Source organism: Castor canadensis, chromosome 11, assembly GCF_047511655.1.
Source record: "Castor canadensis chromosome 11, mCasCan1.hap1v2, whole genome shotgun sequence".
Lineage (NCBI taxonomy): Eukaryota > Metazoa > Chordata > Mammalia > Rodentia > Castoridae > Castor > Castor canadensis.
The window spans coordinates 21,279,170-21,302,401 of record NC_133396.1 but is presented as its reverse complement, the minus strand read 5'-3'; the positions used below and the strand labels follow the sequence as shown (position 1 = coordinate 21,302,401).

The 23,232-nt window shown below is 39.8% G+C and overlaps 1 protein-coding gene across 8 annotated transcripts in view; it reads left to right on the top strand.

The window, feature by feature from the left end:
* The window catches only part of Brca1 (BRCA1 DNA repair associated), a 72,313-nt gene extending 50,182 nt beyond the window's left edge, over positions 1-22,131 (top strand). For 4 of the 8 annotated variants that reach the window (XM_074045797.1, XM_074045795.1, XM_074045796.1 and 1 more), the window contains exons 14-23: positions 1,155-1,345; positions 3,764-4,074; positions 6,351-6,438; positions 9,797-9,874; positions 10,333-10,373; positions 13,864-13,947; positions 17,864-17,918; positions 19,494-19,567; positions 20,377-20,437; positions 21,096-22,131. In XM_074045797.1, the coding sequence (XP_073901898.1) occupies positions 1,155-1,345; positions 3,764-4,074; positions 6,351-6,438; positions 9,797-9,874; positions 10,333-10,373; positions 13,864-13,947; positions 17,864-17,918; positions 19,494-19,567; positions 20,377-20,437; positions 21,096-21,226 (1,114 nt within the window). In that variant the 3' untranslated portion in view covers positions 21,227-22,131. The remainder of the gene's footprint in view (positions 1-1,154; positions 1,346-3,763; positions 4,075-6,350; positions 6,439-9,796; positions 9,875-10,332; positions 10,374-13,863; positions 13,948-17,863; positions 17,919-19,493; positions 19,568-20,376; positions 20,438-21,095) is intronic. The other 4 variants (XM_074045798.1, XM_074045799.1, XM_020165150.2 and 1 more) reach the window with 2 other exon arrangements.
* The last annotated feature ends 1,101 nt before the right edge of the window (positions 22,132-23,232 follow it).

Genomic DNA, 23,232 nt, shown 5'->3' with positions numbered 1-23,232 from the left:
ATAGCCCAGGCTGGTCTCAAACTCTCTATTTTCCTGACTCACCCTCCCAGGTGTTGGGATTACAGGCATGCACCACTATGCCCAGTTGATATTTTTTAAAAATACTCAGAACTATAAAGACACACATCTCACCACTCCACGAAAGAAAAGGAATTATGTCCTTGAATATGTGTATATTTCTTTTGAGAATGGTGACATGTTGAGAGTAACATAACCATCCCATCTTTCCTATCCTTGGACTTCACTTTGTATTTATTTTTGAGGTTAGGGTACTGGCATCATAGTTGTGTCAAACAATGAATAAGATCTGGCTTCCTTAGGCACTGAAAGCCATGTCTGGAGGTAATAAACTCATTGGCATGCTTTAACTGGTAATCTAACTTCCACTAAGTATTCAAACTGAATGGCCCTGTTTCTCCTCCTCCCACATGTACCTTATAGAAACTTTTATCATAAACCTCACACTAATAGAACTTCCTCTGTATATTAGACTTGTTTTTTCTCAGGTGTTCAGGACCGAACCCAGGGCCTTACACATGCTACAGGCAAGCATTTTACTACTGGCTTTTACTTTTAGAATGACTTTGGATGATTTTTAGAATGATTTTGGACATTGAAAAAGCAAAGGATAGGGATAATTCTATAAATTCTGCCAAAACTGTGTAGAAAGAAGGAGTATAAAAATGTCAACATTAGGACTGGTGGAGTGCCTCAAGAGCGCCTGTCTAGCAAGTGTGAAGCCGTGAGTTCAAATCCCAGTGCCACCAAAAGAAAAAAAAAAAAAGAAACATCAACATTGGTCAGCTTTCTGTCTTTATAAGAGGTCTAACACATCCATTTGGCCTCAAGTGGAATGGTGTATAGAATTTAAGTGGCAGTGGATAATTTGGCAAAAATTGCTGACATGGTTTTAAACACCTAGGAGATATACTGCCTCAGACCAAACCCTAAGGGGAGAGTTGTATGTCAGCCATGACATGTTGGAAGGCAGCATGAATCCAGAATTCTAGGCTGTCATGTGGGCTCTTTTGTTAGTCATTCCTTATTTCTCTAACAGGGAGCTGTTTCACTTACGCTTTGGCTGCCCGGGAATTATGATTTAAGTCCTTACAGAATTGGCAGTGATGGCTTTCTCCTTTCATCCATCTTTCCAGATCTTCCCCTTCTAAGTCCCAGTTCGGAGGTAATAGGTGGTCTGCACACAGCCACTCTGGGAGTCTTCAGGACAGAAGCTACCCATCTCAAGAGGAGGTTGTTAAGATTCTTGATTCAGAGGAGCAAAAACAGGAAAAGAATAACCCACATGATGTAATGGACCAGGCTTATTTGCCAAGGCAAGATCTAGGTAATATTTCATCTACCGTAATACCGTAACACTTTTTACTTTACTCTGAATCCTATATAAGATATTCTGGGTTGGAAATGCAATCCCAGCACTCAGAAGGCTGAGGCAGAAGAATAATGAGTTTGAGACCAGCCTCAGCTACATGAAGAGTTCAAGGCCAGTCTGAACTACATAATGAGACCCACTGTCAAATAAATAAAAATAAAAAAAGGTATTCTAGTTAGTCAAATATATCAATCTGTTATAGATGCTTCTGTTATACTTAAACCCATTTTTGAAAAATAACAAGTTTGCTGGGCACTGGTATCTTATGCCTGTAATCCTTGCTACTCAGGAGGCAGAGATCAGGAGGATCTCAGTTCAAAGCCAGACCAGGCAAATACTTCTTGAGATCCTATCTCAGAATAACCCATCACAAAAAATAGAGATAGTGGAGTGGCTCAAGGCATAGGCCCTGAGTTCAAACCCCAGTACTGCAAAAAAAAAAATAAAGAACACATTTCAATTCAAGTTTACCTAAAAATATTGGACCTTTTCATCTGTCTTTTATTTAACTAGAAGTTTTGAAGATGAAAGAGTCTTGGTGTGCTCTAAATATTTTACTTCAACTGTATATAAGAGTTCTAAGGCTCTAGAATAAAGTTTAGGCCTGTTCTGTATTGAAAAATTAGTCAAATCCCAAAGAAGCTCTTTTTTAAAAAAGAATTAATGAATATGAATGATTTTTTTATGCCCTGTAAATCACTTTTAATGAAGAGTACATTTTGTGGCTTGTATATCAAAGTTTTAATCAATAAAGAAAATGTTTAGTCCTAGAAAACACATGATGATAAAAGGTACTCTTGGACATCAAATGTGGTATTTGGCCTTGCTCATTAGGGTCATTTTAGGAATCTCATACCTATACTCAGTTTAACATCTGAAATGTTTCGAGGATGTTGTCTCTGCTCTTTTTAATTTGGTAGTGACATCTATTGATTTATTAAGTGAAAAAGGTAATGATACCATCATAGATGAAGAAATAAAAGTAGAGTATTTGTCATAATTGCCAACCTTTTTTCTCCTTCCTTACTAAAGTACTGTATATTCGCTGTCCAGAAAGTGTACAATATAGGAAATACAAAATGAGGAATATTTAAAATTACCTGTATTCTTATCAGTTAGCAATAAAGCTATTGCTATTTCTTTAATCATTTTACTTAAATTTTTAGTTTTCAAAGAGTCATAAGCTGGTCATGATGGCACATGCCTGTAGTCCCAGTTACTTGAAAGGCTGAGACAGGAGGGTTGCATTAGCCCTGAAGTTGAGACAGCCTAGGCAATGTAGTAAGACTTTGTCTCAATCAATCAATCAATAAAATGTAGTTAAGATAAACATTTCTTAGAAAGGGTTGAAAGGATCAAAGTAAAGTATACTTTACCAAAGTAAAGTAAAGCAGTGATACATTGAGAAACTCCTTTGAACATTGACTTAAATGTAAATAATGAAAGACAGGAGTGTAAAATAGCTACAGGGGCGGTACTTGTTGGGGAAGGTGAACAAAGGAGATTAAGGTAAGGGAGTATGGTTGATGGGCTTCATATACTTATACAAAATAGAACAAAGAAACCTCTTGCAATTGCTTTAAGTGGGACAGGTTGGAGGTTGAGGGGGAGAGATTGTAGGAGTGATCTAATTGATGTACAATATAAGCTGATTTGGAATTGTCACGAGTCCACCCTGTACAACAAATAAATACATCCTAATAATTTTTTTAATTAAAAAAAGATATTTCTCAGTTTCTTACCTATCTTTAATATATTAGAAACATTTCTGCATTTTATTGAATATCATTTATACTCAAACTGTAACAAAGACTACTGCATTAGAATAGATGTATCATAATTTATTTAATCTCATAGTAGATATCTGGGTCATTCTAAAATTATGCTATCATAAACAGTGTTGTAGTGGACATCCCTATGACTAAACCTTTGCATCCATCTTTTTTTTTTTAGTGTTACTGAGTTTTGAACTCAGCCTACACCTTGAGCCACTCCACCAGCCCTTTTTGTATTGGGTTATTTCAAGATAGGGTCTCACAAACTATTTGCCTGGGCTGACTTTGAACCTTGATCCTCCTGATCTCTGTCTCCTAAGTAGCTAGGATTGCAGGCAAGAGCCATCAGCATCTGGCTTACATCTTTTATTTTCTTAAGATGCATTTCTAAAATTAGAATTGTTGACTGAAAGTGTAAACAAATGTTAAGACTTCTGCACATAAATCCTTATTGTCCTTTAGAAAAGTTAAGCCACAGTACTTCTACCAACTGTGTATCCTCTTAACCTAATTTCTTGGATCTTTTTAATTCTTAGCAGAGACAAACCTTGTAATTCAAGATTCATCACCATGTATTTTAAACTTCTTTTCCTTTCAGGGGGAACCCCATACCTGGAATCTGGAATTAGCCTCTTCTCTAGTAAACTTGAATCTGACCCCCCTGAAGACAGAGCTCCAGAGCCAGCTCATGTTTGCAGCTCACCAACTTCAAATTCTGTATTGAAATCCTCCCAATTTCAAGTTGCAGAATTTGCCAACGGTTCAGCTGCTGCTCATACTAGTAATACTGCTGGGTATAATACAGGGGAAGAAAGTACAAGTAGAGAGAAGCCAGAATTGACGTCTTCAACAGAAAGGGTCAACAAAAGAATATCCATGGTGGTATCAGGCTTGACCCCCAAAGAATTCGTGAGTCTATCTTTATATGTCTGTAATGACTGGGATGTAGCAACATACTGCAAATAGTTTTATATAGGTACTCGTAATAAATAACCTGTAGGAAGAAATCAAGGAACTAAGCACAGTTCTGTATAATTTAATTTCCACTCCTAATTTCTGAAAATTTGCATCTAGATAAAATACAGATTTTTTAAAAACATATGTATTTGAGAAAATAATTACTAAATCTTAGCAAAAAAGGTATACTTTGGGGTATGATATAAAGCTTTTGATTTAGTGTTAGTATTTTCTTTTATCTAAAAAAGCAAATCGGTGTAGTTCTCAGAAGCCATCCTTTTTTTCTCTCCTCAGTTTACATTTGAGTGAACTTACCAACACATTTAACTAAATGCAGCTGGTTCCAAGCACACTGCCAGACAGTGGCATTTCTCCAGTGTTTGTTTGTCTTTATCCCCAGCTTGTAAGACAGTTCTTCAATAGCCTTTCCTGTCATTTCTGCCCTACAACACCCTTGCTGTTAGGATTTTGGCATCTCCTTAGGCCACTTGTGCCAGAAATGGGAATTGTTTCACATGGAAAAATACCCATTAAAATATTAAGACCACTGAACCCTTGTTTCTCCTTTGGCTACTGTGATTTTCAGACATCTTAGGATATTTACTTACCTATAATTCATTGTTATTGTTATCACTTGATAATAAAACAATCAAATAAATTTTTCTTTAAAATTTGGTAAGATTACACATCAGACTACCAGTTGTATTCAATAGTGGATGCCATTTATTGTATGCTGAGAGACAACCAAGTCATTCTAAAGTGTCTTTCTTAATACATCCTTATTAGGGTAAGAACCATTTCTCATCCTAATTCCTCTATAGCTAGTGACTCAGCATAACATTGTCTGTGACCAGATGTGTCCCATTGAAACTACAAAGCAGGCTGTGATTGCCCTGATAGATACAGTGAACAAGTGTAACATGATGGCTGTTGATATTCTCATCTCACAGCCCCATGCCCTGACCAGCAATTTGCTCTGAAAATTCTTACCTGTGTCTATTTAAATGACTCTTGATCACTTGCCTACACATCTAGAATTCCCATTTATTCACTGAAAACTAGCATTCTCTATTCCTTTGTTTTGTGAGTTCATCTTTTCAGAGATGGTTAAAATTGTCTAATCTTTTTTTGCCTTTGGCTATTCCAAGCTGCAGATTAGACTACAAGTGGTTTGAGTACATGTTGTTTTTAAATAAGGAAAGAGGAAAACTTTGAGCTCTATTCAGACGAGCTGAAGTGTGGTAAATTTATGATGAAAGCTGCTGACTGTATTTCACATGATTAATTCTGAAGCCCATATTAAGATGATCTGTTCAGCAGTTGCTCTTCTAACTGAACACTGTTTCAAGGCTGAGATTTTAGCAATTAATCAGTTCAGAATTGCTAATGATCCCGGCAGAGGGCAGTGGCAAAAGGGGGAGGATGTCATTAGTTTCTCTAGCCTGTCTTTTTTCTGTGCCCCATGGCAATATAGAGTGAGACAGCACAAAAGAAAGATGGTCTGATTTCCCTTGCAATATTGTGCAGAACATAAATGTTGGTGTGGGTGGTGATGGCTAGTAATGATGGCTCTTGGTAAACAAAATTATTTACCACTACCAATTATTTCAGGTGTCCCCATAATGGACCTGGTTAATTTCTTTTACTACCTATTGATTTTTATTTGGTTGATCTATAATAACTAGAGGACTCTGGATTTCTTTTGAGAAGAACATTAGTCCCTTCCAATCCTTCTCTTTAAGCTAGAATTAATATTTTTTTGCATTGACCTTTAGAAGCATTTTCACCTGTGTATTTTATAGCTATCAGAGAATTGAATCTTGGCTTTAAGCTACAGAAAGCATAACTTTTCTGTACTGGCGAGTTTCCTCTCAGCTTATAAACTGTAGGCTGATAAATCTAAAATTATAGGACAATAAAGTGTCACTATACAAAGAAACTGTCTTAAGGAATCAAATGATATCTGCTATTAAAGGCAAAATTAATATTACTTTTGAATCTTTGGTTGTAAATTCATGTCTGCTAGCCCTGTATAAAACTATATTAGAGTGTCTTCCTCTGATTTGTTCATAAGTTTTATAAAATTAATTCATTTTGAAATTTTAAGCATGTTATTAAAATGATTTACCTTTTCTGAGAAAATTGGAGACTCAAAGCTAGGATAACTAATACTCTAAGCTGTGTACTAGTGGTAATTTATCATAATGTAATATTTGATTTGATTTCAGATGCTTGCACACAAGTTTGCCAGAAAATATCACATCACTTTAACTAATGTACTTACTGAAGAGACTACTCATGTCGTTATTAAAACAGGTATACCAAGAACCTTTACAGAATCTGTTGCATTTGCTATATAAACCATATGAAAAAATAGCAATCAAGTTGAGAACCCCGAATCTGAAAATCCAAAGTCTGCAGGCCTGGCATCATGAGTGGAAAATTTCACACCTGACCTCATGTGACAGGTCACAGACAAAAATGCAGGCACACTAAGTATATTGTATAAAATTATCTTCAGTGACTGGAGGTGAAGCTCAGTGGTAGGATGCTTAGCTAGCATGTACAAAGGCCCCAGGTTTGATCCCTATCAACACAAAAAGTAAAAAGACTGGGGGTGTGGCTCAAGTGGTAGAATACCTACCTAGCAAGTGCAAGGCCCTGAGTTTTAAACCCTAGAGCTAAAAAAAAAAAAAAGAAAGAAAAAGAAAAAGTAAAATTGCCTTCAGGCTATGTATAAGTGTTTATAAAATGTAAATGAATTTTGTGTTAGTCTTGGGTCCTTTCCACAAGCTATTTTCATGAATATGCAAATATTCCAAAATTCAAAATTTTCCAAAACATCTTTAGTCCCAAGCATTTGAGATAGGGATGTTCTAATTTGTATCTCTTAAGTATAGCATAATGATCTTCCAATGGTCAATCAATTATTACTTATGAAGGACAATAATTTTGCTACTTGGTTGCCCCCCTTCTGTTTTGGATTACGATTTAGAGAATGGCAAACCAAAATGATGAACCACTTCTATCTACCTTCCTGGAATATAGTGGAGTCAGAGACCAAGACCTGGAAGAACAAGTGAAGAAAAGAAGGGAAAAATCTGAAGACTAGCTCCATGTAACACCTGCTTTGAGTATGGTTGGGAATTTTTCAGGAAACAAGGGCTCCAGATAATCCTAACATATGAGAAAAGAGGAAAAAAAGGAAACAGCTCATTTGTCCAATACTTTCCCTTTTTACAATTGTTTGTTTATTGGGACTGGGGTTTGAACTCAGGGCTTAGCCCTTGCAAAGCTGATATTCTTGCCACTTGAGCCAGTCCTCCAGCTGATCATGGGAATTTTTCGTTGACTATCAGCTAATGCTGAGTCAGTGTTTAAGAGCTGCTAAAAAGCTTATTTGAAATTGGGCTGGCTGGGATTGTAGCTTATTGGCAGAGCACGTGCCTATGAGCTGGTTTGGGGCTTGATCCCCAACACCACAAAATAAGTAAGGAAGTAAGTAAATTGGGGATATATTAATAGGAGCCTGATGTCTGAAGCAAGTGAAATAAAGATCTTGCCCCTGCTGGCTGGAGTGACTGCCTGGAAGATGATATCCTCTATTGAGCTTTCTTTTTGAGATTAGTCACTGACAACCTGGAGAGAGTCTTCATCCAGAAGTAGATGGTGAAGCTGTGGGAAAGGAACTCAGAATGATGTCATTTGAAGAAAGAGATGTTGGAATGAGAAAATATAAGGGAACAAGACAACCTCCTCACATAGCTGAAGAATTGTTGTTAAGACTCCAGAAAGCAGACAAACCAGTACATGAGGGCACAGGAGATGCAGACTGTGGGCTTCACTCTGAAACATTTCCAACAAAAATTGATTCTCTAGATATATTATTGCCCACTTCAGGATGTTTCTGTTCATAGAGCTGCAGGTGCTTCAGCACAGGGTCCAAACCCCTTGGACTCTTTGGTTTAGAAACGCTAATATTTAAGTTTCTGCTACATGAAAATTGTACCAAGGTCAGAGAATAACGCTTATTGGAATCGGATGCCAGAACAAGGTACCACAAACTAATTACCATTTTAAAGATGAATATTATTAAACTTTAATATATTTTAAGCTGACAAAAGGTGAAAAGAAAGCTTTACAATGAAAATTAAATCTAAAATAGTTTAGCCTTTAAATTCAAAGGCAATACAACATTCATTACTTTCAAACTAAAATCAGCTTTGTAGTAGTTAAACGAAAAGCTTCAAAAGTTATGAGGAATTCTGTGAGGGAGAATGACTACTGCTACTACCTGCAGAAGGCCTGCTGTGTTTGGGATTTAGTTAAATACATTTTTCCTGTTTAAAACTAAATGGTCTTTTTCTCAGTTTGCTTAGTTCTTCAAAAGGACCTTTGAAACACTAGGAAATAAGTGATTCTTCAGCTACTGCTTTCTACAATACTTATATAGAAAAGAAAGTACTCGTGAAGAACTGTATTTTCCTGTCCTTCTCAGGGAAACAGAGGGTTAGGATTCCCCAGAGAGATGTTTTGATGGGTGAAAACTTGTCACATTGGCATTTCACATTTAGGACTTCTGTTTTCTTCTCCTTTTATGTATCTCTATGTGTTACTCGTATGTGAACTGAGGGCCTTGCTAGGCAAACACACCACTTGAGCCACACCTCCAGACTTTTTCTTCACTTTTCACATATTACCATCCAGTAAAGTGGATCTTCTTCACCCATTTTAAACAGTATTGATATGGGTAATTCTCTGAATACAATGAATCCTTGTATTTTAATCTTTTTTTTAAAAAAAATTTTTATTTGTATAAAATAGTTGTATGGGGCGGGGGGGGGGTTCACTGTGGCATTTTCCTCCCCTTCTTAAAATGACTTTGACAGGTTTTAATGTTCCATATTCATACATGTGTAGAAAATACATCCTCTTCGTTTACCCTCCCTCTCCCACTAGGGTCCTCCCCTTTGCATGACCTGTTCTGCAGTCCTGTCCTTCATTGTTTGTCTGTTTATTGTTCAGTGGGGTTTTGCCTTGGCATTTTACCTGTAAATATATTATACTTCAATCAGTCTCACCCCTCTATTACTCTTCCTTACCCTTTTCTCCCACCCCATATTGTCCAACAGTTTTCATTGTTTTATTGTTTTGTTCCTACACAGATGCAATGTATTTTGATATTATTCACTCCATCATTCTCTTCTTTCCCTCATCCTCTAGTCTCCTTTAATAGTTCCGCTATTGGAAACATGCTCGCTCGCTCGCGCTCTCTCTCTCTCTCTCTTCATATATATATATGTATGTATGTATAGATGATAATGCTTATATTTGGATTTATCTTCCAAATATGAGAGAAAGGATGCAACCTTTGTCTTTCTGAACTGGCTTACTTCATTTACCATGATGTTCTGCAGTTAAGGATGGAGCTCTTTAGCTAGTCTTGGCATCTACAAGATGGAGCAGACAATATCTGCCTCCACCAGACTTCCAAAGACCCACATCTCCTGGACATAATTAATGGTGCTTCTAGCTTCTGATTTTATCTCCAGAGGTGTCTGAATCATCAACCCAGATTGATCTTGAGAGCAGGATATGAGGCTCTTTAACTTCTTAGGGCAACACTTCCTGATTTTGTTTTCTTCTAATCCTTTGGACTTTTTTCCTTCTACAGATACTGAGTTTGTGTGTGAACGGACACTGAAATATTTTCTGGGAATTGCAGGAGGAAAATGGGTAGTTAGCTATTTCTGTAAGTATAATACAATTTCTCCCCTCCTCCCTTTAACACCTCAGAATTGCATTTTTACACCTGATGTTTTAACACCTAAGATTTTTTTCTGTTGCTGAGTCTAAATTACCAAAAAGTCTTTAATGGTAACACAAAACTATCTTTAATACATATTCAGATAAGCTGGTAATGTTGAGAAAATGGATTTATTTTGTAACTAATAGAACCTAATCTGTTTGTAACAATGTTAGCATATGAACAAAGGATTTATTTAATAAAGTAGGCAAAAAATCCATGTGCAGCAGGCACTTTTATAATGTTTAAATTAAACATCAACTGGGGCTCTGGGAGGAAATCTCTGCCACAAGCTTTATGAAAAAGCTGTAGCTTCAGAGAGAGAGAACCTTCCTGTTCTTCCCATCATCAGAAAGGAGCATGTTTTTCTCTCTCTGACCTGTTTTTTTCTGTGATCTCTTTAGGGGTAACCCAGTCTATTAAAGAAAGAAAAATGCTAGATGAGGTAGGTACTTGATGTTACAAACTAATCAGAGACTGTGTGCCACTGAGTCACACAGTCATGAAGAATGTATCTGCTTCCTCCATCAATGTACCAGTTTTCATGAGTTTTCCTTGATAATGGGAATCAGAAAGGCAAAGCAGCTGGGTGCCAGCGGCTCACACCTATAATCCTAGCAACTGAGGAGACAGAGATCGGGAGGATCAAGGTTCAGTGCCACCCAGGGCAAATAGTTCACAAGAACCTATCTTGAAAATACCCAACATAAAAAAGGTTCTGACAGAGTGGCTTAAGTGATAGAGTGTCTGCCTATCCAGTGTGAGGCCCTGACTTTAAACCCCCAGTACTGGGGGAAAAAAAAAAAAAAAAAAGGCCATATATCCCAGGCTAGCCTGGAACTGAGATGTTGCTCCCTCAGCCTCCAGAGTGCTGGGGTTATAGGTATATGCCACCATTCCTGGCTTAGACCTGGAAATAAAGATTCACAGAGACAAGAAATGGGTCCCCCTGAATCTTTGTAGAAGACTGGCTGTTCACCATTGTTGAAGACTTCTTGTTAATAAACAAATGTATCTGTTTAGAAATCAGATTCCTTCAAAGAGATGTTCTCTGTGATACCGAGAACAGTGAGAGGTAAATAAGATAGGGTAGGAGGAAAAATAATTTTAGAATAGCCAAAAGCTGCTGGTAACACTAGATAAGGCAAAATAAAATTAGTGAAAGCTGTTTTAAAACAGTATATTCAGTATATTCATAATGGATTCAATTACATTTTTGCTGCCTTTAACTTCATTCAGTGGCTCTTTATTAGGAGCCTACTATGTGTCAGGTACTGGGACAACAGTAAATAAGATTGATCAACTCTGCTATGGAATGATTTATGTTTTAATGAGGGGAGAAACAATAAATGAAGATGAATTTAAGATACTAATAAATGCTACAAAGAGCAATCAACTAGCCAGGTATGGTGGTACACTCCTATAATCCCAAAACTTGGGAGGCCAGCCTGGGCTACAGAAAAAGACTAGCAGTTGTCTGGGATAGGGATTGACTACCCTCAGTTAAGGAGGTTGGGGAAGGTCTTAGAAAAAGATTGAGCTGAGACCTAAATGACAAGAAAGAATTGTCTGTCAAATGTAGTGAACAACTATTTGGACAAGTGGCAAGAGGACATAGACAAGGAGCAGATCATGTAAGAGTTGATGTTAAGCCATAGTAACAAAGAGTGCCGTTGGCTCACACCTGTAATCCTAGCTACTTGGGGGGCTGAGATACGAGGATTGTGGTTCCAGGCCAGCCTGGGCAAATAGTTTACCAGACCCCATCTCCAAAACTAACCAAGCCAAAATGGATCAGAGGTGTGGCTCAAGTGGTAGAGCACCTGCCTTGCAAGTGCGAAACCAAAAAAAAAAGAAAAAGAGAGAAATTGAGTTTTATTCCTAGGATACTTGCACGAAAAAGGTTAGTTTGGCATGTATATGGAGATAGAACTTGCTAGTTAATTAAATTTGGAGGATAAAATGCTGGCCATGGCAGCTTAAACTTGTAATTCTAGCTACTCCAGAGGCAGAGATCAGGAGGATGGAGGTTTCCAGGCCAGGCTGAGCAAAAAGTTCTCAGGACCCCATCTCAAGCAATTAGTGGGCATAGGGGCAAGCACCTGTCATCCCAGCTAAGTGGGGAAGCATGAATAGGAGGATCATGATGGCCCAGGCTCGCCCTAGGCATAAAGTGAGACCCTATCTCAAAAATAACCAAAACAAAAAGGTCGGGCTGGGATGTAGCTCGGTGGTACAGCGCTTGCCTAGCATGCGTGAGGCCCTGGGTTCGATCCCAGCACCAAAAAAGAAAAGACAAAAAAAAAAAAAAAAAACCTCTCCCCAAAACAAAAAGGTCCAGGAGGTAAGCGCCTGCCTAGCAAACTCAAAGCCCTGAGTTCAACTCCCAGTACAAAAAGTATATATATTTTATCATATATATATATATATTTTTTTTTTTTTTTTTTTTTTTTGAGGATAAAGAGAGAAATGAGGAGGGTAATTCTTGGGTTTGGGGCCTGAACCAATAGAGTGAATGTTAGTAATATTAAATTACATGAGGGACTGGGATATAGTTCATTGGTAGAGTGCCACAGGCCCTGGGTTCAGTCTCCAGCACCACCAAAAACACTTAAATAAATAAATAAATTAGATGGGAAGCATTGGAGGGAGCACATTGGGAGGAGGGAGGGCGGGAAACAGGAGGAGAATCAGGAGCTTTGCTTTATATTTTGACATTTGTGCTAGACATCTGAACATAGGGATTAAGTAGTCAGTTGGACAGATTATAAGACACTCTGGGGTGCAATCAACACTAAATATGAGAGTCATCTTCAAATAAATGACACATTTATCACCAGGCTTCTCATTTGCATGCCTAGGAAATGTTAGGTGTTTTTGCCTATGATAATAACCTCTGCCTCTGGTTACGTGGTTACACACGTATCTTTATTTTTCTTCATACTACTCTTAGCAGTACATGCAGTCTTCCCTACAATATGAATTTCAGTCACAATTGTTTCTGAGCCTTTTTCCCCAAATTTCTCCTCAAAACTCTGAATCTGAATGCCCTAATCTTTTTTTTTTTTTTTTTTTGCAGTACTGAGGATTGAGCTCAGGTCCTTGGATTTACTAAGCATCTGCGCTACCACTTGAACAGTCCACCAGTCCTTTTGCTTTTGCTTTTAGTTTATTTTTCTTGATAAGGTCTCCACTAACTTTTCCTGTGCTAGCCCTTGAGCCATGATCCTCCTACATCCTCCTCATGAGTATCTGTGACCACAAGTATACACCGCCATATCTGGCTTATTCTGAGACACGGTCTCCACTAACCATGCCTGGCTCATTTTTGATACAGGGCTTTGCTAACTGCCCAGGCTGGCCTCAAACTAAAATTCTCCTGTCTCTGCCTTTCAAGTAGCTCAGATTACAAGATGGATGCTACCACACGCAGCCTGTTATTTATTCTCTCATCCTTGACCAGTCAAAATGGTTATTATGAAAGACCCAACTTTCTTCAGTATATTTTATCATTTTGGATTTATTAACCATGTAAATCTCTCAGTGGAAATCTGAAAAGCACTTATTTCTTTAGAGGGTAATATACAATTGATGTAAGAGATTGGGAATTCTCTAGTTATCTTTGTAACTGCCCAGGATTAGCAGTTTAATCTAAATGCTAAGTGAATGTTTTGTGAGGAGAAAGATGTTGAAAATTAAAATACATTAAGTTCCAGTGAGGTGAAAAGGCAATTGGTAATTTCTGCACACAAAGATTTGCTTCAATGAATTGATTTCAGCAGCCAAGATCCTGGTCATTTCATCCAGTCCACCAAAAAGAATAATTTTATTTATTTATATATTTTTGGTCAGAACTGCGGTGATTGTGAATCCCATAAATGGAGGTGTCTGCTTCACTTCTGCTGATCCCTGTGATTTGGTTTGATTTCTTTCAGCGTGATTTTGAGGTCAAAGGAGATGTGGTCAATGGAAGAAATCACCAAGGTCCAAAGCGAGCAAGAGAGTCCCAGGAGAGAAAGGTAAAGCCCCCTCCCAGTGTTGACAAAGCCCCAACACCTTTGATGCCAGCCACCTCCATGGGGGTGGGCTTCATGTGGTAAGGTGCCTTATAGGTCCACTGCTAGAACACTGGCCTGACGCTTTCACAGAGGCCATTTTAGTTTTCCCAGTCCAACAAGGCAAATAAATACTGCTTCTGCTTCATTTATTTATTTATTTTGCAGTACCAGGGCTTGAACTCAGGGCCTTCACCTTGAGCCGCTCCACCAGCCCTTTTTGTGATGGGTACTTTCGAGATAGAATCTCTTGAACTGTTTGCCCTGGCTAGCTTCAAACCTGATCCTCCTGATCTCTGCCGCCTAAGTAGCTAGGATTATAGGCGTGAGCCACTGGTGCCTGGCTGCTTCTGCTTCTGAGTGAGAGAATGTAGAGTTTTCATGCCTGGGTAATTTGGACTCCAGTCTAGGGTTCAAATCTTAGCTGATTAGTGGCAGAGCCTTTGCTCTTTCCACTTTTACCATGGTATCTTTTCTCTAAAGCTGTGTATTAAGTGCAGTGAGCAGGATGTACACTGTGCTTATCTATGGAGGCATAGAAGAGGAAGTAATTCATAATTAACAATAGCTAACATTTATATAATGTTCACTATATGCCAGGAACTGCTCTAAATGGCTGAGCAAGCCCAGTGCCAGTGGCTCACGCCTACAATCCTAGCTACTCAGGAGACAGAGATCAGGAAGACTGTGGTTGGAAGCCAGCCCAGGCAAAAAGTTCCATGAGACCCTATCTTGAAAAAACCCTTCACCAAAAAGGGCTGGTGGAGAGGCTCAAGGTATAGGGTCTGAGTTCAAACCCAGTACTGCAATCAGTCAATCAATAAACAAATAAATAAATGCACAACTGACCATATTTTAACTACTTAACAATTTTACAACAATCCTCTGAGGTGTGTACCATTATTACCTATTTTAAATATGAGAAAATGGAGGCTCACAGAGGTTAAGTTGTCTAAGTCACACAGCTAGTGAGTGATAGAACTAGAAGTTGAACCCAGGCAGTCTCCTCTTAAGTATAAACTCTTAACAACCGTGTCATGGCTTTGACTTCACAGAAAAAATAGATTATTCTAACAACTTGGCAAATAAGGCACAGGAGGACTCAGTTACTTTCCCCAGAAGGCCATGTAAGATATCACACCTGCCTGTCAGGCCCGACCAGCTGCTTTCTCAGGTTACTGGCTAAGTGCTTATGTTCCCAGTCTGCTTTTCCTCTTTTTTTAAGTGTGTACCACCAGGCATTTCAGAGCATCCCCACGCGGAGCACCTTCTGTCCCTTTCCAGAAACTTGAGAGGGAACTATGGAACTGAGTCTCAGGAAAGCTGCTTTGGGAGGTGATCACAAGTCGAGCCTGGAGTTCTAAACCCTTAGGGTCAGCCCTTCCTCGCCCTCTGAGCCTATCAAGTAACTGTCCCAGATGCCAAGAAAAACTGTCTGCCCTACTTCTTGCTTCTGCCTTCACCCCAGGGGAGCTCGTGCAAGCCAGCCATTTGTTTTTACCTTGCTTGATGCCAGGCAGAATTAACACCAAACTCCTCCTTCCTTAGAGGAAATCCTAGTGCTTTGGAATTTTTCTTACATGATGGAAAGTGCCTGGTCAAAGTAGTGACATTCTGAAGATACTAAATGTCATCATAGTATTTTCATGTAGAAGAGAAATGTATTTGTAGAGGTAAAACTTCAAATTTCTTATCTCATAACTAGACATTCTCATCAATGAGTGTCAGCCTGTGTATAAACATTCCTAATCTTTTATACTTTCTGTAGCAGCATTTTGCTCCCACTAGCTGTCTGGGGAGAACTTTTAACTTTATGAGCATCTAGGTGCAGTCAAGTTGGAGGTGCATTTTATTCAGACAGACAGGGAGAGTGGCATAGGTGGAAGCTGTCACTTAAACAGACTTGTCCTACTGTCCTTTTTTTCTCTGACTGGAAAGTGTAAGAGAGAGTGTGTGTGTGTGTGTGTGTGTGTGTCTGTCTGTGTGTGTGTGTGTGTGTGTGTGTGTCTGTGTGTGTGTCTGTGTGTCAGAGGACACATTTCCTAAAAAGCCATCTGTGTGTTTCTGGTTTCCTGATTTTTAAAATTTTTTAGTTTTTTAACTTTTTTTGTAGGACTGGGGTTTGTAGTCAGGACTTTGCACCTGTAAAGCAGACTCCCCACCACTTGACCCACACTTCCTGTCCGTTTTTTTGGAGATAGAGTCTCATGAGCTTATTTCCCGGGCTGGGCTCAAACCCCGATCCTGGCCGTCTCAGCTAGAATTATAGGCGTGAGCCACTGCGCCTGGCTGGATTCTTGATTTTTGATACCAAGTAACTTGTAGGGCAGGCAGTTTTTTTAGTGGAATGGAAAGGTAGGAAAAAAAAGTCCATCTATCCAACTGACACAAATTTGGGTTTCTTTTAATTTATACCTTAGTCCTTTTCTAAGAAGCTGTGCCAAACATATTCATGAGTATTTGTACTGTCCAACACAGTTACCACCAGCCACCTAAGACTGTTTAGATTTCAATTAAAATACAAAATTCAAGGAATGGCAAAATGGCTCAAGTGGTAGAGCACCTGCCTAGCAAGTGTGAGGCCCCGAGTTCAAACCCCAGTACTGCCAAAAAAAAAAAAAAAACTACAGATATAATGAAATTCAGTTCTCACTCACTCTTACCACATTCCAAATGCTCAACAACCATATTTGATTCATGGATACCTTACTAGGACAGATATAGGACATTTCCAGTATCACAGAAAGTTCTTTGGACAGTGTTGCCAAGCACTGTAAGTTGAGTTCCCCTAGGAGGTTCTTTTGATCTGTGTCTTCAAGAAACAAGGCAGTCAGAGTAGCTTAGTGCAGAGAGGCAGAACGAGGCTTCACTGTAGATTAAACAATGCCTAGGTTGCAGGCAGATGTAATGGTCGTTCTCAGAGCAGTGTGAAGAAAGGAAGAGATGTCTGGGGACCAGAAGAAAGGCAGAAGAGAAAAGGAACATGTACACATAAAACAGATAGACTGCTTTGCTGATAGGGTCATGGTTGGTATTGTACCAAATCTGGAAAAATGTCAAATTTCAACCAGTAGCTTTAAAATTTTTTGCTGCCCAAGCCTATTTATTTATTTATTCATTTATTTATTTTGGTGGGACTGGGGTTTGAACTCAGGGCTTTATACTTGCAAAGCAGGTACTATATCATTTGAGCCACACCTCTAGTCTATTTTGTTGGGGTTATTTTGGAGATGGGAACAAATATTTTCCAACTATTTGTCCAGACTGACCCCAAACCTCAATCTGCCCAGTCTCAGCCTCCTAAGAAGCTAGTATTACAGGTGTGAGCCACAAGCACCTAGCAATTTTTATTAAACATAAAGAAGGCCCAGGTTTTTTTGTTTTGTTTTGTTTTGTTTTGTTTTCCTCTCATGGCTAACAAAAAGTAGAATCACCTGCAAAGGTCATTAAGGAGGAGCCTGAGCCTGATGACAAGATGGGATGCTCATCTCTTGAATGACAGTGACTAAGATCAACTACCTAAACACTTCAAAAAAATCTTCTTGCCAGGTGTGGAGGTGCAAAAGTGCAATGCCAGCACTCTGGAGGCCGAGGCAGGAGGAACTCTTATTAAATCTGTCAGTGCTAGGCTAGGGACATGGCTCAAGTGGTAGAGTGCTTGCCCCCACGCACAAGGCCTTGAGTTCAAACCCCAGTACTGGCACAAAAAAAAAAAAGGTCAGTTTTCCAGACATTGGACTGATTGTTTCTGGCAGGTAGCAGCTGAAATTGTCAAGTGGTAAAGAAAAGTACTTCCTTTTTAGGAATCTGTGTATTTTTATAAAAGCTCATACTCAGTGTGTTCCTTCCATCCCCCATCTTTCTCTTTCTCTCCTTGCAGATCTTCAGAGGCCTAGAAATCTGTTGCTACGGGCCCTTTACCAACATGCCCACAGGTAAGAGCCTGGGAGAACTTCAGAGTCCCAGTTACATAACAGTAGTACAGGTAGTGTCACCCTGTGGGGGTCTCTCAGATTGGTGAGATGGTCTAGAGGTTATTCTATTTCTCTAGCACCCTCCAAACAAATGTCGTCCCATGGCAAAGAGCCTTATGCCACTTCCCAAGGGCATGAAAGCAATGAAGAGTTAGGAATTTAGGATATTGTATTCTGCACTCAGGTGGGAGTGGAGCTGCTGTGATTGCCTTTGTGCACTAAGGAAGGGGCAGGGATAAGGAATTGAGAAGATACGGGTCTATAAATATCAAGAGAGAGTACTGCTCTTCTTAAACCATCCTCATTTAATACAGAGAAAAAAGCACAGCAGCTGGGTAAGCCCTATGGGTCTGGGGCTATGCACAGGCCCAGAGCAGAGGAAGATTCTTGATGAATATTTTCCAATTAAATTTGACATTGAATGGGATGTTACCATTTAGACTGCTGTAGGGCTCAACTCTGTTGTTGTGTAGACCAAGCCTCTTATGCATGTGTAGATTTGGTTCCTTCTTTTCAAAACAAAGGCTACCCACCTTTGCCTCCTGTGCCCCATTTCTGCCCCAGGGACTGGGTCTTCATAATTCTGAGAGGAAGGCCTTAGCATCTGGTCGTAGGCAGGTGAGTGGCAGGAAAAGAGCCCAGCAATGTAACTTGCTTCCTTCTTTACTGGTTATTGATTGGATTTTTATGAAAATTTAAAGTGCCCCACCCAAGGATTTCTCTGTGTTTTTATACTTTGGTATAGTGAAAACTAGGGTTTCCAGCAGGTGTCATTTTTAGAAGGATAAAATTAGTGAGCCTCAGTTTAATCAGACAGACAGGAGCACCTCAGCAATTCCCAGAAATGAGCTGATGGGAAAGAGAAGCATCTGTGGATGCCTTGAGGAGCACAGCCAAAGAAACAGAAGGCACCCATTGCTCCGTTCTGCTGATTCTCCAGGTGCAAATGGAACATCTCTGCAATGTCTTCTGATTTTTATTCCCTGTAGCATGTGACCTTTCCCACTGATCTGAGTCCCTGGCCAGAATGCCATGTAATTTTTTCACTGGATCAATTATCTTCCCATCTCTTGACATTTATAATAATTACCACCAAGTATGGTACTCTCAGTGGCCGTGATTATCAATTACCAACACAGCATTAGGATGCAGGGAGGGAAGAAAAATGGAAGGGAAGGAAGGTGAGCGTTTTTTTTTTTTTTTTCACCCAGTATCTTATCTAGCAATTTAGTAAATTGATGAAAATTAGATCTTGATTTTTTTTTCTTTCAAAATGTTTTAGTTGAAAGAGTATGAAACCTTATCTACCAAGAGGCCTCATGAAGACTAATAACCAGAGTAGGAAACAGTGTATCAGTAGCAAATTGACTTAGAATCCATACTAATTTTAAGACTTTTCTGTCCTTTGGAGCAGAGACAGGGGCTCTTCCTCTGATAAGTCTTGTTGTAAGCTTTCCTCTGGGGCGGAGGTGGTAGAGGGCACAGATTATGTATGTGGATCACCATGGCGATGTACGGTCTGACTGTCCTATGTAGATCAACTGGAGTGGATGCTGCAGCTGTGTGGGGCTTCTGTCGTGAAGGAGCTTTCCTCATTCACCCTTGGCACAGTAAGTGTTTGAGGTCCTGTTAGAGGGGGGACACAATATTCTCTCCTGCAATTGAACAAGGCCTCTAACGTATCCTTAAGAGTTTTCTGTAGTCCAGCACTTGGTGGCTCACACCTGTAATCTTGGCTTTTCTTCCTGGTGGTACTTGGGTTTGAGTTCAGGGCCTTGTTCTTGCTAGTCAGGTGCTCTACTGCTGGAGCCATGCCTTTAGCCCTGCTTTAGTTATTTTTTGAGTTAGGGTCTCTAATTTTTGCCCAGGCTGACCTGGACTGTGATCTTCCTACTTATGCCTTCTTCAAAGCTGGGAATTACAGGTGCATGCTACCATGCCCAGCTTATTGGTTGAGAATATGGGTCTCACTAACTTTTTGCCCAGGCTGGTCTCAAACCATGATCCTCCTGCCTCCCAAGTAACTGCGATTACAGATGTGAGCCATTACAACTGTCTCCTCTGCTTTTTACCATGTGCCTTTCCCCCTCCTTTCTGTGGCTACCCCCAATGTAGTCTTCTTCAGCAAACTAGAAATGCTGAAGTGACAGTTACAAAATTCCTGCCTTGCTGGGTGCTGGTGGCTCACGCCTGTAATCCTAGCTGCTTGGGAGACTGAGGTGCAAGGTTCAAGACCAGCCCAGGCAAATAGTTCATAAGACTCCATCTCCAAATAACCAGAGAAAAATGGGCTGGAGGAGTGGCTCAAGCAGTAGAGCCCCTGCTTTGTGAGTGTGAAGCCCTGAGTTCAAACCTCAGTCCCATTCAAAAAAATGCCCTACTCTTCACTCTCAATACTCTTTCCTTCCTGGGGTTGCAGGGTGCTCACCCAATTGTGGTCGTACAGCCAGATGCCTGGACAGAGGACGATGGCTTCCATGGTAAGGTGCCTGCATGTACCTGTCATATGGGGTCCTGGTGGATGTGCTTGGTTTACCACCAATTACCTGACATTTGAGTAGCACAGTTCTCAGCCCACTTTAAATATCTGTTGAATGAGTGAATGGCTAAAATGTCTTTTTAACATTTTTATTCTTTTCTATTATAAAAGTAATGCATGAACTTTTTCCATGGGGGGGTAGTTTAAATATGAATGTTCATCATAGAAATAATCTAGCACAAAACAGTAGAATAAGAATAGTGATCCCACCATTGGAGATGATCAGTATAAAACTCTTCTAGGCATGGTGTATTCATGTGTGCATGTGTACTTTACACAGATGTGATCATGTTCTTAATACTGGTTTTTTCGCTTAAGATATTTTTTCACATCATTAAATTGCAGTGCTATTTTGCTCTGATGGCTTTCCTTTAACAAGTTGAAGTCCATGTTAATATGGTTGCCAGAGGCTGGACTTTCATTAGCAGTCACTCCTCAGGCTTCTGAGTAAGATCCTATGCCCTGAAGCATTGCTTAAGAACAAAAATTTGATCCTTTCCTGATTAACCCTGAAACTCTTATCATCAGGTTCTTGGAGTGCTTGGAGTCTAATTTGTAAGAATGACTTGACATTAATCTCTGCTTGTGTTCTGTCCCAGCAATTGGGAAGGTGTGTGAGGCACTGGTGGTGACCCGGGAGTGGGTTTTGGACAGCGTAGCCCTTTACCAGTGCCAGGATCTGGACACCTACCTGATACCACAGATTGCCCACAGCCGTGATTGCAGCTAGCCATGCATCTAAAGCCACAAGACCACAAGGATGTGCGTAAGGAATGGCCTTTCCAAGCCCAAAGAGTGCCTTTGCGACCTTCCATAGTTCTGGTTACTAAATATTTTATGTACATCAGCTTAAAAGAAGCATCTGTTTATATATGACAGCTTCAAGTCTCCCTTTAAAATCTGTCATGAGCACAAAATTGTGGTAATTTTTCACCTGAGAAGTTTTTTGGTTTTTTTGCTTGTTTGTTTTGGCAGTAGGGGATTTGAACTCAGGGTCTTGGTAGGCAGGCACTCTATCATTTGAGCTACTCCACCAGCCCCTACCATTTATACCCTGTCAGTTGAGCAAAACGCTGATTCATTATTGATACACACACACACACACACACACACACCAGAACACTGGGCTCAGTCACCTGATTTCTAAAGAATGTGCTCTGAAAATTTCAAAAACCAGTGTCCAAAGAGTCTTCTATAAAAATGTTTATTGTTGGAGCTCTGGTATGTAACCCAATCCTCTTAGAATATAAGCTCTCTAATATGAATGTTTCATGTCTGTAAAATGATGGATCCCACCAGGAAAGGAACTGTTGCTTTCTTTGAGGTAATTTTTTTCCTTTTGCTGCCTATTGTTGAACTGTACTGCTTCATAAATAATTTTGCTTGCTGAAGGAAGAGAAAAATGTTTTTCATAAACTCATTATCGAGGACTGTTATAGCTGTTAGAAGAAAGAGGTCTTCCCTAGCTCCCCAGTGTGCAAGGGCAGTGCAGTCTTGATTGTACAAAGTATGTTTTGTAAATGTTGTGCTGTTAGCACTGCAAATAAACTTGGTAGCAAACACTTCCACCAAGAATAACTGTTCTTGAGACCCACCTGCAGATGTTTTCAGTCTTCTCACTTTCTCTGTTTCCTCATCCATAAAATAGTGGTAAGAATGGCATCTACCTCCTGGTGTACCTGAGGCAGCTTCAATATCTTTTTTGTTTTCTATTGCTGCTATAACAAATTGTCACAAACTAGTGGCTCACAATATCTATTTATTATTTCACAGTTATATGGTCAGAAGTCCCAGGTGTGGGCTAAGGGTGTGGCTAAATGATAGACCTGCCAAGTATGCTAAAAACCCTGGGTTCAAGGTCCCAGGTAGGTTAAGTGGTTTCTCTGTATCTGTTTCAGGGGGCCAGCACCAAAGTAGCTGTAGGTCTGTGTCCTTTTATAGAGACAATGGGAATGAGTCTGCTTCCAAGTTAATGTTGTTGTCAAGTTGTTCCTGGGGTTGCAGGACTGAGCTCTCTGCTAGCTGGCTGCTGGCCTGGGGTCATGCTCTGTTTAGAGGCTGCCCACATTCCTAACCTCCTACCCCCGCCTCACCTTCCAAGCTAGCTATACATAGCTAGACAGGTTTTTCTCATACAGTATGTCTGTCATATCTTTCTAACTCTTGCCAGAGACAGTTCTCTGGTTTGGGGGATTTTTTTTTTTTAATCTGGATTTTTTGAGATAGAATCTTGCTATATGGTCCAGGATGACCTTAAATTTACAGTCCTCTAGCACTTGGAGTTACTGGCATATGCCACTACGCCCAGCTGGTTCAAGTGATTAGATTGCACCCACTGGTTATTCCAGAGTGATCTCCCTGTTCTTAAGGTCTGTCACTTTAGTTACAGCTACAAAGTTCCTTTACAGTGCTATCTAGATTAGTGTCGGATCAAATAACCAAGAGATAGCAATTGAGGGAGGACATCTTTTGAAAAGTGGGGCTCAAGTTCCTTGTTTAAGATTTTGCTCAAATTTGCACAGCTACCAATTGACTACATGGGAATCTGGACCTGCCTTTCCATCCCATCATTCAGCTTTCCACTTCTATCAGTCATGTTTTCAAGAAGACACTGTTTCAAACCTAAAGGAGATTTTGGGAGAGGAGTAGGTTGTCAGGGGACCTAACACTCAATTCTGTTATGGGCCATGGTGGGAGAGAATAAAGGCAGCCCCATTCAGGCAAAGACACTTAATG